Raw genomic sequence first — 14,744 nt, 5'->3', positions numbered from 1 at the left:
ACCCCACTGTGCCCACCACTGTCTGTATCCCTCAGTGCCACATCTCCACAGCTCTGGAGCACCTCCAGGGACAGAGACTCCACCACATCCCTTGGGCAGCAGTGCCAGTGCTTGGATACTTCTTCCAAGACAAGATTTTTCCCAACATCTGACCTGGATGGTAGCGAGTTTCCCTCCTGCATGGCCTTCCTTGTTCCTGTTTGTCATCCAGACCCCACTGCTTCAAGCACTGATCCAAGCTTTCTGCTTAACATGGTGTCAGACCTCTTTGCTCATCAGATGGTCCTCTCGTCCTGGACTGCTCAGGTATGGTAGGAAACCCATTCTACAGCAGCTAATGCCAGAAGAGCTTGCACTGCTGCCTTGGAAGAAGTCTTGAGCTTATTCATTTATTTCTTCAGTAGAAAATCATTCCAAATTTCATATCACTTCTGTAAAATGAAGCAGCTCAGAGCTGGAGATCCCTCTTGGTATTTAAGTGTTTCTTACCATTGCATGGATTCCCCACCTCCCCTTCAGATCTGTGCATCTCCTCCCCATTTCTTGGCTTTGCTTCCCTCTTTTCAGTTTCCCACCCTTCCAGCTTCTCAAGCTTGAGGTCTCCCCCTGAATGGAGGACGGGGAGAAGTGCTGGTCTGGATGTGCCCCATCAGCAGGGACGATGCTGCTCTTCCTTCCCTGCAGCCCCCAGAGACACTTCTACCACTCAGATCAACTCCTCGACAGCTTTCAGCTAATGATCACACTCCAAGATCCCTGCAAATATAATCAGTGGTAAATGCACACATAGAGTTGTGCTGGGGGGGAGGAGAGGTGATGCATAGCATCTCCGGCAAAGCCTGTGAGGAATCAGTGTCTTCAGACTATCAGCTCTTGGGGAACAGCAGCACATGCAGTATTCAGCAGGAATCAGCACGGACAGAGCCATGAGTATCTCCAGGAAAAGTCACCGATGGAAACGGTGAAGCTGGAAACCATCCGTGTGGAGAACTGTGACTGGAGAGCTGAGCTTAGTTCCCTCGGTTTTCCATGGATGAGGGCCCAGGGTGTGCTCACACCATGGGGAGGGCTCCTGAGCCCCAAAGTGCTGCTCAGTGCTGCGGAGGGGCTGGGAGATGTGCTCGTGGCTCAGCAGAGCAGCCCGGTGTGTACCTAATCTCATTACAGTATTTTCCATCACACCACAGCACCCATGTAATTGCTACAGGATTTTCCATTAGCCAGGCCCCAGCTGGAAACTTACACTGGGGGGGGGGGAAACAGTGTCAGGTCGATCACGGGAAAGTTACCCCCTTTTTTTTTTCTAGGAGCCCCCAAATTTATGCTCATTTGATGGCCTGCTCAGAGCACCAGGTCTGTGCTGCTGCCCCTCCTCTGCTCAGCCTTCGTGCAGCTGAAAAACATCTCCATCCCCCAAACCAGCGTGGTGTGATTGTCTCCAAAGGGATTAGTGATGGTGTTTCCCACGGCTGTCGGTGCCTTTATGCCAACTGTCACCATCCCGGGGTCTCTCAGTGCAGTGCTTGTACCTGGCCGAGCTCTGGCTGTGTGAAGTGGCAAACAGATTTGCTCTCTAAGTGTATGCAGCTCTCCCTGCAAGCCAGCAGTGCTGACATCCCACAGCATCCCAGGACCTCCCCCAGGCAGCGCAGCTCCTGTGCTCCTGTTCTGGATAAGAATGGCTCAGGTTGAAGCTTGACAGGAGGGAAAAGCACTGATTGCAGCTTCTGGTTTTGTGCTTTGACTTTGTGCATCTGCCTGCTTCCATCTAGAGAGTGGTGTGCTGAGGGTATGTGCCTGTTGCCAATAGATGGTTCTGCTGAGGTCGCAGTACAGACCCTCCTCACATCTGTGGCAGGGAAGAGCTCTTCATTCGGCCCCTAAGAGCTACATGTGTGCATTTATCAGCCAGGGCAGCTCTGTTGGACAGTGAAGGCAGGGCTGACCGTCGAGGTGGCCCAGTGATGAGATATCTGCATTTCTTCATGAGAAGGAACACCCCGAGACAGCAGCAGCAGCCGGGACAGAGGGAGAAGGGGTTTTGCATCCTGGGATGGGGCACATGTGGCTGGCTCAGGACCCAGCAGCGATTCCCCCAGCACCAAAGCAGCCTCCAGCCCTGTTCTCCCCATGTCCTGCCTAGCTTGCTCTCCCTCTGCTTGCATCATGGAAACAAATCTCTCCTCCGCCCGCTCTCTGGCACAGCCCCGCGCAGCCGCTCCTGGCCCCGCTCCTCCCCTGCCCTCTTCCTTCTGATGCTGCATCCCTGCAAGGAACACGAGGAGAGCAGCAGAGGAGCTTCCACCTCTTCCTCCCTCCTTCCCTGCCATCCGCCGGTGAGAACCGATTAAAGCAGCAGAAGCTCAGCCCTTCCCTGCTTCCCTTTTAATTTCGGCCCCCCTGGCAAGAAGGGGCATGATAAAATGTGAGATTAAATGCCTAATACCAAGGATTTGGGATTACTGGGGCTGGGCTGGGTGCTTCGAGGGAGAGACGTCTCAGTTTGAAGGGCGGTTTCTGCTGGCTGCTCCTTCCCTCTCCTCCTCTTCCTGCTCTGCTCCTGGGAGCTGCAAGGCTGGTGGGTGTGCCATGGAAAGGATGCCCCCCCCCCCTCCATATTCCTGCCCCAAAGCTGTCCCTGGAGCGTGCAGGGGTGAGGTTTCTGGGTCTGTAGGTAGTGGCATCAAATGCTCCCCACCTCAACCCGAACATAAATCAGCCTGAAATCCCACTGCTCCATATTCCACCCCGGAGGATTTCAGGCTGCCAAGTTGCTGCTGATTTATTAATGGCCACTTCCCACACATTAGCTCTGACGACTCCATCCTCGTGCAGCAGCACGTCCCGCTCCCTGCCCACCATCTGCTGCCAAGGTCAGGCATGGGGAGATGCCACAGCCCAAATGTTCCCTGGAAATAGGTTTCTAGATTTCCATCCTGTTCCCCTTTGGAACAGAAGGACACCAGGAATGGTTTGTGTCTTTTCCATGCGCTCCTACCCAACCCTGGGGCCACAATTCCATGCTTGTGGCCAAGGGGTCGAGGAAGGGACAAAGGCAAGGCCAGCACTGCAACAACTGCAGAGCACAGAAGGAGGCAGCAGTGCAGCTTCGGGGTCCCTGCAGTGCCCGCTGGGGTGCAGGGCATCACCCCACCTCCCCCCACGGTGCTGCACCCATCCCAGCTGCCAACACATGAGAGCTGAGGCCGCCCCTGCGGCGTCTGAGGGAGGAGGAGACGAATGGAAATGACAATTGTCTTCCCACGAGGGCTGCGTGGAGTTGGAGCAGTTATGGCTCGTTTCTAAATGAAGTGGCAATCTCCGAATATTGCCTTTCTGTGAAATATTCCATCCCGCTTTTCAGCTGAAGCACTTTTCAGCTTTTATTTTTTTGTTACCTCGACATTAGCGAGCGCTAATGCTGGGGAATTCAGAACATAACCTGAATGGCAAACCAGAGCATTGGGGTGAGTTTGTTCAGCCCCTCTGCCTGCTGTGCATGGGGTGGAGTGCTGCAGTGGGCAGCATTGCTTTACGTGGCAGTGAAGGGAAGTGGGGAGTGGGGAGCCCATAAATCAGCACAGAGCAGTGCCACCAGGGGGAGGACACGGGGCAGACAGGGCTGATCATACACACGTTTGCATTTACAGCCACTGGAATGGGGCCACATCTGTACTGACGGTGCAGCTCTTACACTGGGACTTCTGCTCTCTGGTTGTTTGCAGGTGTATACCACAGAATGCATCTGGAAGGGCTTTGGGAAGGCACAGGTTCCCTCCTCTGCCCTGGAGTTGCTCCTAATGCCTTCCCCACGGTCACAGGATCTCAGTCTGGGAGTCTGGATTCTCCTCCAGGCTTCCAGCCACCAAATGCTCTTCCTCCCCCTGAAGTGTGACGTGCAGAGGCACAGCCAGGGCTGCAGCAGTGAGCACTGCCCACCACCAGCCGTGTTCTCCTCTCTGCAGCCAACCCACAGGGAGTGCACCGCTCTGTGCCTCAGTTTCCCCATAGCTCAGGATGTCCTCACTGTGCTTGGTGTGTCCTCAGGGCTCCAAGGCCATGCTTGGCCGTGGGATGGGTGCTGCTGTGCTGCACAGAGGTGCCGTCCCCATCCCTGCAGCACCCGTTGGGTCAGGGAGCAATGCACGGCCCTGGCTCCTCTCTCCCCTCTGTGCTCTCAGGGAGGGCTCTGCAGCCTCAGCACTCGGTGCCAGATCCCTCTCCAACAGCTGTATGTTCTCCAGCATGAGTCATCCCACCCTGAGCTCTCAGCCTCTCCATAACAACATTCCTTCTCTCTGATCTAAGATCCTGGCTGTGATCAGTCGCTGTCTCCTTCCTCTGGCCACACGGTTCCTGTGCCCAAACGAGGCAGCACAGAGCCAGGAGGCCGTGCCAGGACCACCCCCCCCAAGTGCCTGAAAGAAAGATGAAATGCAGTTCCCTTCCTTCCCCTAAATCAAGGGCGAGGTGCCCAATTACCACGAGATCTATGTTTTTTCCCCTCTCAGAACAGTGACACTGATTTACTTATTGTCTCCTTGTTCCTCCCCGTTACTGCAGCAGTGCTCCAAGCTCTGGTCCTGCTCATCTCCCACCCCACAGTGAGCTCCTCCCCGAGGTCCTCTTCTATTCCTGGTGCCCCTTTGCCCCCTCTGCATTACATTCTCCTCTCCACTCCTCTGGGTGTCATTGCACTTCCTACAAGAAGTAGGAGGCGATGGGACCACGGGAGCACCCACCTCCCTGTGCCCTCTGCTCCTGCTTCCCGCATCCTCGGTCATATTCGTGGTGTTAATGACACTTCAGGGTGTCAGGGGGTGACCTGAATTGGGAATATTGCAAAGGAGCAAGCCCCGGAGCTCCAGCTGGGAGGGATGGAGTGCCTCTCTGCCAGCTCGTGCTCCTGGAGCTGAGCTCTCACTGCTTCCAGCTCCAGTTCCTTGGCTGGCTCCACCTGGCACAGGTACAGCCTGGGGGTGGAAGACAAGTTTTGCTCAAAAGCATTAATTTCTCCTGGAGCAAGGAGAGCCCAGATGTTTTCCGGTGATAGGAAAGGGAGAACAGGCTGTACTCCTCCCTGGGAAGCTGCAATAGAGGGGTGCAGGCCCAGCTCAGTGGGGCAGCTGTGAACTTGTGGATGCAGCCCCATCCCAGCCCTCCCTGCTCCCATTTCCCAGAGCTGATCCTCACAGCGGGGCCGGGGAGGACCATCTCTGCAGCACAGCCCACAGTGGGGGTTTTCTCTCTCTTGTCACTGCATCCCTGGGTGATGTTCCCCTGCAGGAGATGGGGGCACACGCTAAGAACCCTAAAACCCTTTGCTGGGCAGCACTCCCTGCAATAAAACCGAGCACTGGTGGAGTCTGCTGACGGGCCACGGATGCTGCCGGTGGCTCAGAGCCGTGCTCTGTGCAGGGATCTCCTTCGATGCTCTGGGATTTATCCCAGCCACGGTCAAGGAGGGCAGTGCGACTCGGGTGCATCTGTAATTAAACCCTGACAAACGCAGATGGCACGGGAGCAGAACGGAGCTGTGGCACTGCTGCGGTGTCGGTGTGAGCTGCGGTGACACCGATCTGGGGCTTCAAGCAGCGCCTGAGGGGGGAGGGGGAAGAGGAGGAGGAGGAGGAGGAGGAGGAGGCTGCCTTCGGTCAGCGTGGCTGGAAAGCGAACTTAGAGAGGTGCTTTTATTCCAACAGACGCGCTCCGCAACTGTACGGATGGAAGGGAGAAAGCGAAGCGTGAAGCGAAGGGTCGCGAGGGTATGGACCCATTCCCAGCTCAGGCTGACCCGACCGGGCCGGGAGTTTGTGCATCTCGTGGGACGAGAGCACGACGAGGAGCTCCTTCCCTGGGGGGGGATCGCCCCTCTCTGTTTCCCCCGTCCTGCGGGTCTGGGCTCTGTGCTGTAGGACGGGGGACACGAAACCCCCGCGGCGCCGCAGCAGCGCTGCGCGATGCAAACCACAACTTATAGTCCTCCTCCTCCCCCCGCGGTCGGGCCGGGACACGGTCGCTTTTCCCTCCTCCCTCCTCCTCCTCCTCCTCCTCCTCCTCCTCCCTGGCGATGCTCCGGGCCCCGCGCTCCGCCTCCCCGCGGGGCCGCGGGCGGAGGGCGGGGAGGGGACCCGGCGCCGGGCGGGACGCGCTGCCGCCCCGAGCCGAAGCGAAGCGAGCTGAGCACCGCAGCCCCTCCATGGCCCCGGCCCCCAGCGCCCGGCGGCCCGGGGAGAGCGGCCCCGGCGGGAGGAGACCGCCGGTGAGTGCGGGGCTGCGGCCGGAGCGGATCCGGAGATGGGAGGGAGCGCGGGGATGGGGCAGCGGTTGTGAGCGCGGACGCAGGGACACGTCCCTAACCCCCGATGCACGCACGCAGCCCGGCCACGCGGGAGTTGGAGCCCACGGACACGCGTGTGCGTGCACACACACACGCGTGAGGGCAGCGGGTGTATGTGCACGGAGGTGCCGCCGTCGGAGCCAGGTGCTCGGAGCAGCAGCAGATGCACACACGCGCGTATCCGTGTGCAGATGTGTGCAGCCAGGACCCAAGGCCCGGGGAGGAGTGGGGCTCTTGTGGCCGAATTGCGGTACTTTTCAGTCTCTGTGCTCAGGGTTGACCCGGGGGGCGGGCGCGGAGCGGATCCCCGTGCAGGATTCGATGTAGGCACTCCAGAGAGCAGAGGTGGGTGAAAATTACCCCGTTAGCTCCTGGCGGTGGGGATCAGGAGGGGCCTTTCTGCAGCGGTGGGGGCCCGCACCTCTCCTCCCGCTCCCCACGAAGGTTTGAGTTCCTGCTCACACGAGCTTTGCATTCGTGGCCCCGGGGCAGAGCAAAGTAAAGCAGGGCACCGAGCGGAGATGTGAGTGTTCAGATGCTGGAGGCAGGAGTGATCCCAGCTGGGAATACATCGGGAACGCCGACTGCCAGCGCTGCTCTGTGCGGCAGAGATCCCTGGATGTGGGAGGGATGTGTGCGTGGCACCGCCGGACCCCTCGCACTGTGCCTGCGAGCACCAAGCTCCTGGCAGCCCCCGCTTCCCTCCCCACCTCCACCCTGGCAGGGATTTTTGGAGGAGCAGAAGGGAAGGTGCCAAATTCAGAGTTGGATCCCAACTCCGTGGAAGTCGCAGGCCAGGGGGATTCCCTTCCTTTTCTCCGGGCCGATGTGCAAGGCGTTGGGCTGCAGTCCCCTTTCCTGCACCCCGCTGCCCTGCACTGCTCCGTGGAGGGAGGAATTCTCCCAGGAAATCCCTCCGAGCTCCCCACGCCTCCTCCCCCTCCAAGGTATCAAGAAGCTGACATCAGAAATCCTCTTTCTCCCTTTAAATTTAGACGCCTGCATGATCTCGAATTTGGATTTCCTAATGATCTGCATCTGGTTCGTCTCAAAAAGTTGAGCAATGCAGATGTTCTGACTTCAGCATCGGCTCGGAGGGGTTACCCAGCATCCGCCCTCCCATGGTCTCATTACACCACAGCCCCGGGTCTGCATCCCTTCCCAGGGCTGCCCTGAGCCCGTTCCCCATCCATCCACCCCACACCATCGCCTCGCTGCCGCTCGTTTCCCCGCTGTGGAGATTAGTCTAATTAGCAGAGCAAATCAGGGTAAGGCGAGCCCTGGTAATTAGTAATCAGTGGGATGATTCCATGCGCTTTCTTCGCCTTAAGGGTAAAGAGGAACGAAGTTGTTGGCCCCGTTTTAGGAGCGGGGAGGTGTGGGAGAAGTCGAGGTGGTGGTGAAGGGGCAGAGCTGTGTGTCCGCTCACCGCTGTCCTGCATCCTATTTCCAAGTGACATTGGTGACTGCAGTGGCTCCGGGGACGTTGGGGACCGATGAGCCATCACCTCTGGGCCGTGGGCAGGGGGTGAATGGCCACACCTGGGGGCTGTGGGTCCTGGCAGCGTCTCAGGAGCTCGGCTAAAGGTGGGACCCCTGCCCGGGACCGGAGCTGGGAGCTTCACTCCAAGCAGTGATTATCACAGAAAGCTTCCACGGGGGAAGCTTAGTTAATTATGATTGATTAATGGGTGGCCCCGGCAACTGCTGGAGGTGGGGAGCTGGATTTTGTCACCGTGCTGGGAACATGTGGGCACGGTGCAGAGATTTACTCAACGAGGACTGAGCCTGGAGGGGTCTTTGTCCTGGTGGGATGGTGAGCAGGGGTGGGGGGTGAGAAAGGCTGTGGGGTACAGGGCTGAGGTGTGCAGGGTTGGGGGGTGAGGAGGGATTTCTTGTGCTCAGAGAGCCCCAGAATGATGCGGGGCTGCTTTTAATCTTTTTGCTGCTGTCTGGACACCTGCATGGCTAAGGAGAGAGATTTGGAGTGAGAAGAACAGGGAAGTGGGAGGGATGTGACTGCGGGGTGCAGCCAGGTTGGGAGCGAGTTCATCAAGCTGGGACTGCTGGAGCCAAAAAAGCAGCTGGCAATTTGGAGCAGAAGGGCTGGGGTGCTTCACTGGGGGAGCAGCTCTGCCTGGAGAAAACTGGAGGTGAGGAACCAGCAGTGGTTGGGGTCGGACCCTGCAGATGCTGCTCAGGCACAGCAGCCACGAGGAGGGCTGTGCCTGGGTCCTGGGAGGGAGGTGGGGACGGGAGGAGGGCTGGCAACAGGATCCCAGCACTGGGAGGTTACTCTGACACGCGTTGTTTTTAACCATCGCTTCTTTCAGAGCAGAATGGGGAGCTGCTGGGGGATGCTGGTGCCCCACACATCCCTGCACCCATGGGTCTGAGCTGCCCGGCTGCCCCTATGCTGCACAGAGGGTCTTGGAGGGGAGCTCAGCCTCAGCAGCCATGGGGACCACAGGAGCTGAGAAGTGATGTGAGCTGCTCTTACTGCAGCACGAGGCCGGCAGCACGGTGCAGGCTGCTCTCTGCTGCCTGGGAGGAGGGCCCCACTGTGCCCACGGAGGATACTGGGGGTCCTGGGGAGGCTCAGAGTGATGGCACGGGATCCCTGCTGCTGTTGGAGGGATGTGTTGGAGATCTCTCCCATCTCGGCAGCCTTTAAATGGGCTTTGCTGAGTGATGGGGTGATCGGCTCCTCCTGAAAATCAGGAAAGCGGATTTGAAGTCGCAAAAGTCGGGAGAGCAAAATCTGGAAAGACCTCAACATAACATAAGCGATGCATTTTCAATCCGTTGTGGATTTCCTGAGCTCCTGCTCCCACCTGGGCCCCTTCCGTCCCTCTCTGTGCCCGTGGGGGACACCTGGGCTGTGCCAGAGTTGTGGTTTTGCACCATGCCAGCGTACAGAGAGCACCGTGCAGACATGATAGACCCCCCCACGAAGGCACAGATTTCACCTTCCCCATCCCCCAGGGTCGGTGGTGCGTTCTGAGGAGCTGCGTGCGGACAATGAGGGGATGTGGAGTCCCCTTTGGCACACCCCTCGTCCAGAGGGAGGTATGAGGACTAACTATGACTTCTGATAGACCGTGGCACGCTTCAAATTCACACGGACAGCGTCGTCTCAGGGCAGAGCATCCCGGGTCCCCCCAGGGACCGTCCCTTATTGCCTCCGTGCAGCACCGCTGCCGTCGGATGCTCTGAGTTTTGGTGCTCCAGGAGGGAGCAGAGGGTGGGGGAGGGGCGGTGGAGCCAGCGCTGTGCCCTCGCGGTGGGGTGGATTATTACTTCGGCGTTTATTTCGGGGTTTGTTGCGGGGATTGGGAGCTCAGCTCCGGACCGGGCAGCGCAGCGGTCGCTCTGTGACGCTTAATGGCATTTACATTTCTATACCTCCGCTTCTCCCCGACGGAACGGGTTTGGCCGAGGGGAAGGATGCGGCCCAAAGGGAGCGGGGCTGCCCCGTGTCCCTTGGGTGCTCTGCGATGCCGCTGCTCCCAAACTTCACCCAGCGCGGCCCCGCTGCCACCGCCGCATTAACACAACTGCGGGCGCGTCGGTGTCTGCCAGATTCTGAATTTGACGGCAACGCTGAATTTTTACGGTCCAACTCCCCCCCCACCCCCCTCCCCTAAAGAGCTTATATAACCTTGGGGATTCTATTAATAAAAGTAATGGTTTTGAACTCTGGGAACAACCATCTCCGGCGATGAGCAGATGAATGCTGCGGCTTCGGAACGCGGGCAGCTATTGGGAGGCACGGAGATAAGGGGCGGCGGTACCTCCGGGGAGGGGGAGGGGGCTGAGGGATGAGCGGGGCCCTCCAATGAGGAGCCCACCCCCGGGGAGGGAGCACGCCGTGCTCGTGCCTCGTGTGCGCCAGGCATCCGTCACCCCGTGCTTTGGCTCTGAGCCATTTCCGATGGGAAATCGTGGGAAGAGCATCCCGGCCCCGCGGTGGTACCCGGCGGGGGATGCTCGATGGGGGGGGGGAGGTAAGGGAGATAGCGAAGGAATTCGGTGTGAAGGGTTTGGTGCCAAAAATAGGAGCTGGCTGCGTGCCCGTGGCGGGACCTGGGCAGGGACCTGCAGCCTTTGCGTGGCTCAGGGTTTTAGGGCTTTTTTACTGTTGTTTAATCCTTAAGTCGCCAGCAAGGCGTTTAAAGGGTTTAATGTAACATTGGAGAGGTTGAATTTAGGGCAGTTACCAGCAAAAACTCGGGAGGAAACCAAAGCAGAGGTGCCCGGGGCAGGAAGAAACGCAGGGAAGCACTTGGAGGTGTCTGAGCACTCACCCCCCCAGGCACGAGATGCTGAGAACCTCCCTTTCCCATCAGGGTGAGCATCACCTCGGCTGCCTCTGTAGCAGTGTCTGTTGTACATTCCTCCTCATGATGTGGGGTTAGAGCAGGTTCTGAAGAAACACTGAGGTCTCACTCAGCTGACGGCTGTGGGTTGGGTTTATTTTTTGCTTGGTTTGGGGCTTTCTTCCTTTCTTTCTTCCTTTCTTTCTTCCTTTCTTTCTTCCTTTCTCTCTTTCTTAAACCCCCCTCATTGAAACGGTCACAGCTTGACAGCCCTGTGCTGGGAACACGCTGTCATCCTGAAACTCATATCTTTAATTCCTTCCTTGGTATGCTAATGACACCTTAAGATGATTAAGGCTGGGAAAAAAAAAAACAAAAAACACCCTAGTTTCATTTTTCTCCTCCTGTGTGTGATGCTGCTCGTTGGCTTTTGCCACTTCATTCATCTCAGGGAGTAAATGAGACCGCTCCCCTCCCCTCCCTGCCCTGTGCCCTTATGTTCCCAATCAGTTTTACTTTTGGCTCCTTATCACGGTGCCGTTGGGCCGCATGCATGGTGGTGCTGGAGCAGATGCACAGCCTCCCTCTGCTGCTGTGTCATAGCTTTGGTGCACGTTTGGAAAGCCATTTTACAGCTGCCCGACTCTGTGCCTCAGTTTCCCCATGAATTAAGGGTCCCTTCCCTCGTGGCCACCAGGCAGAGGTGGCTGCAGGAGCCACTGGAGGCCCAGGACAAGTCATTTTCTCTGTGCTGGTGCGGCAGGATCTCAGCTGCCCTGTGCAGCTTGGGCTTCGTAGGGCTTTGGTGGATCTGAAGGAGCCCTCAGCCTTTTCACCACCACCACGAAGCTCCTGAGCAGGGAGAAATAGCCAAAGGAAAGTGGGCAGCGAGATAGGAGATCAGAACTGCTGGACTCTGGCATGGCACAGCCTGTGGGCCGAGTGTCCCCCTCCTCCCAGTGTCCCCATGCTCCCACTGTCCCTTTGCCTCCCACGTTCCCAGCATCCTTGTTGTCTCTGTGTCCCTGTGGTCCCCATGTTCACACCATCCCTGTGCTCTCAGTGTCCTTGTGGTCCCACTGTCCTCACATCTCCGTGCATCCCCGCAGTCCCAGATCACCACATGAATCTTACACACTTTTCTCCTTGCAGGAAGAGCAGCCAAGGCGGCGACGATGACTGCCGAGAGCACCGAACCCAATGGCCCCATGCGGGAGCCAGCAGTGGGGGGCACGAAGCCCTCAGCCCCCCCTGCCCCACCGCGACGCCGAGGACGTAGGCTACGGCGCAAGTCACTGCCAGAGGTGGCAGTGAAGGGACAGCTCCGCATGCGCTCACCGTCGGGAGCTTTTGTCATGGTGGGCATCTCGGTGGTCTTGGTGGGCATGACCATTGCCGTGGTGGGCTACTGGCCCCACCGGGGGCATGGAGGTGCTGGGGCTGGAGTGGGGAACGCCAGCACGGCGGGGGACATGAGGAGGGAGGTGGTTGCTGGGCGCCCCGGGCCCCACAATGAGAAGCTGAAGCTGATTGGCCCCGTCATCATGGGCATCGGGCTGTTCATCTTCATCTGCGCCAACACCATGCTCTACGAGAACAGGGACATGGAGACCCGCATGCTGATGCAGAAGGGTCTCTACTGCATGGCCACGGATCTCCCCATGGGGACCAGCCCCAAGGATGAGGACACCCAACTGGTACCCAAAGCCAACCCCGAGTGCTTGGAGGGCTGCTATGAGGTGGACCTGACCTTGGGCAGCAAGTGGGCTGATGGCTACGGCCCCAACAGGCTGCAGGCCACGGCCGAGCTCATGCAGTGCCCAGGAGCATCCCCAGCTGCCTCCCTCCTCAGCCTCCACTCGGAGGCCAACCTCGGGCTCTCTGCCACTGTTGGGGCCTTGGCGCTGCCCATCATCAAGCTCAACAACTGCTTGCTGGACGCTGCCTCTCGGGGGGCCAGAGGGATGACTGAGGGACCCCATCCCCCTGCTGAAGGCCTGGTGCCCCCCCGGGCCCTGCTGTCCCCCAGCAGCAGCAGCAGCGTTGCACCTCGAGGCCTGGAGCACCGCAGCGGCCATGTCATCGTCAGCATGGAGGATGGCGGCCCCATGGTGGATGTGGGCCCCGATGCTCAGCCCCACAACCCGGGGCACTCCAAATCCCTGGACCTGGGCCGGCCGGGGGTGCTGCTGGTGGCTCCCATTAAGGACCGTAAAAACCGGAGCTGGCCCCGGCTTGACCACATCAACGCGGTGGCTTACGCCAAACTGGAGAACTGGGGCGAGTCCTCGGACGGGCTTCTGGAGTCCGGCGGGACGCCACAACACGCCGAGCCCCGGCCCAGCTCCTGGGTGGTGGGCATGGAGGGGGGCTCGCGGGTCTGACAGCCCTGGGGGTGAGGGTTTGAAGCAGACGTTGTGATCCTGAGAGGTCCCTGAGCTTGGGGAGGGCTCTGGGTTGGGACCTTTGCTCTTCCCTGCCTGCCTCCTCTTCCTCGCCACCTTCCCTGGGGATGCTCTCCGCCTTACAAAGCCCTTCTGCTGACAGCTTTCCTGGAGGGGCCCTCACCTGCAGACCCAACGTGGACCATGGCATGGGGTCGGGGTGAGCAAAGCACAGGAGGGTCCCCTCACTCAACCCAATGGGAAATCTGCTTGAGCAGAGCCTGACAGGGTCATTAAATGTTACCTTGATGCCACGTTGTGCTCCCTCGTGTAGCCCTTGATGTACTTAGGGTGAGAGTGCATCATCCCCACCACTATGGCTCCAGGCAGTGCAGGAACATGTGTGAGGAAGGTGGACGGGGAAAGCTTTACTTGGAAAAACATCACTGCTTCTCTGGAGCCAACCAGCAGCCCTTGCAGGCCCCTGCTTTCCATGGAACTGCCTCAAATCTGGGCACAAATCCATCTCACCCCTCGATCCTCGAGCCTCTGTGCCCAGAGGACTCAGTTTCACATTGGGAATACCAAAGGGACAGTGTGGATGGTGTTGTCCTTAAAGCAGAGGTGTTCACTGCCCCAGTCCTGCTGGATCCTACTGCCTGCACTGGGGCTCAGCTCATTCCAAGCCACTCTGTGCAGATGTGGCAGCAGGAACGCTGCGTGCCGTGCTGCTGGGTGTGTGCAGGGAGGTGAGAAGCTCAGGGTGCTGTAGAAGCACTCCTTTGTGCTCTCCTTCCACCCCCTCTGAGCCCCCCTGGACGTATCCTATGGCAGAGAGGTCTCCCTGTCCCCAGGAAAGGGACACAGAGGTTTGGTTGCTCTGTGGGATGTGGAGGAGGGATGCGATGACAGAGTGGACCGAAGTGATGCATCCATGAGTGCTGTGGTGTCTAAGAAGCGCAGTGTGGAGCAGCAACTGGGATGTACTGGTGTGGTGTGCCCTGGGTTGGGCCTCCTGGAGGTGGACTGGGGAAGGGCTGGGTGCTGTGCAGAGCAGGAGGGATGCTCTGAGCCCTGAGCCTTGCTGATGGAAACGGGGACCAGGCTATCACGAGGACACTGGAGCTGCAGCACCCATGGGTGCTGGTGCTGTGCTGTGTGGAGCCTGCAGATCTTGGTGGGGCTGATGCACCAGGGGAGAGTTTCCAGCCCCATCCCCATCCCTGGGATGCAGGGATTGGGGTGTAAGCCGACCCCAGTGCCCCTCGTGGTTTCTGGGCAGGCAGTGGGGCTGTGGGTCCTGGGTGTCACAAGTGACAGCACTGACCCTGTCCACAACAGCCACGTTCTGGCTCCCAAAATGGCACAAACAGCCTAAAAATATCCCCATCTGGGGATGTGGATGGGAACGTTCTGCTCCCGATGGGACCAGGAAAGGGGTGGGAGTGGGGGAGCAGTGGTTTTGGCTCCTCTAAATGGATGGGAGCTGTGAGACAAAGCCTTGGTGTGGGGCCCCTCAGGAGGTCTGGTTTGGGACACAGGTTTGGTTGGTTTTTATTGGAATATTTTTACATCTCCACGGTGTTCATTTGCCTGTTTTTATTTCCCCTCCTCCCAGGCAGGCTCTGTATGGGGGAGGGGGGAAACCGAGGCAGGGGTTAAAGGGATGCTGAGCCCCTGAGCCCACTGCTAACCTCACCA

The 14,744-nt window shown here is 58.7% G+C and overlaps 1 protein-coding gene across 1 annotated transcript; it reads left to right on the top strand.

Annotated features, from left to right (window-relative positions):
• The first annotated feature begins 6,189 nt into the window (after window positions 1-6,189).
• Window positions 6,190-13,357, top strand: TMEM200B (transmembrane protein 200B). The gene is made up of 2 exons (XM_065744523.1): window positions 6,190-6,262; window positions 11,812-13,357. Exon 2 carries the CDS (start codon window positions 11,835-11,837, stop codon window positions 13,041-13,043), a length of 1,209 nt encoding a protein of 402 aa, XP_065600595.1. The 5' UTR covers window positions 6,190-6,262; window positions 11,812-11,834; the 3' UTR covers window positions 13,044-13,357.
• The last annotated feature ends 1,387 nt before the right edge of the window (window positions 13,358-14,744 follow it).

The sequence above is a fragment of the Cyrtonyx montezumae genome, unplaced genomic scaffold (assembly GCF_038088225.1).
Source record: "Cyrtonyx montezumae isolate F1298 unplaced genomic scaffold, pur_monq_1.0 scaffold_31, whole genome shotgun sequence".
Classification (NCBI taxonomy): Eukaryota; Metazoa; Chordata; class Aves; order Galliformes; family Odontophoridae; genus Cyrtonyx; species Cyrtonyx montezumae.
The sequence above is the reverse complement of the archived record's forward strand: the minus strand, read 5'-3'. Positions and strand labels throughout refer to the sequence as shown.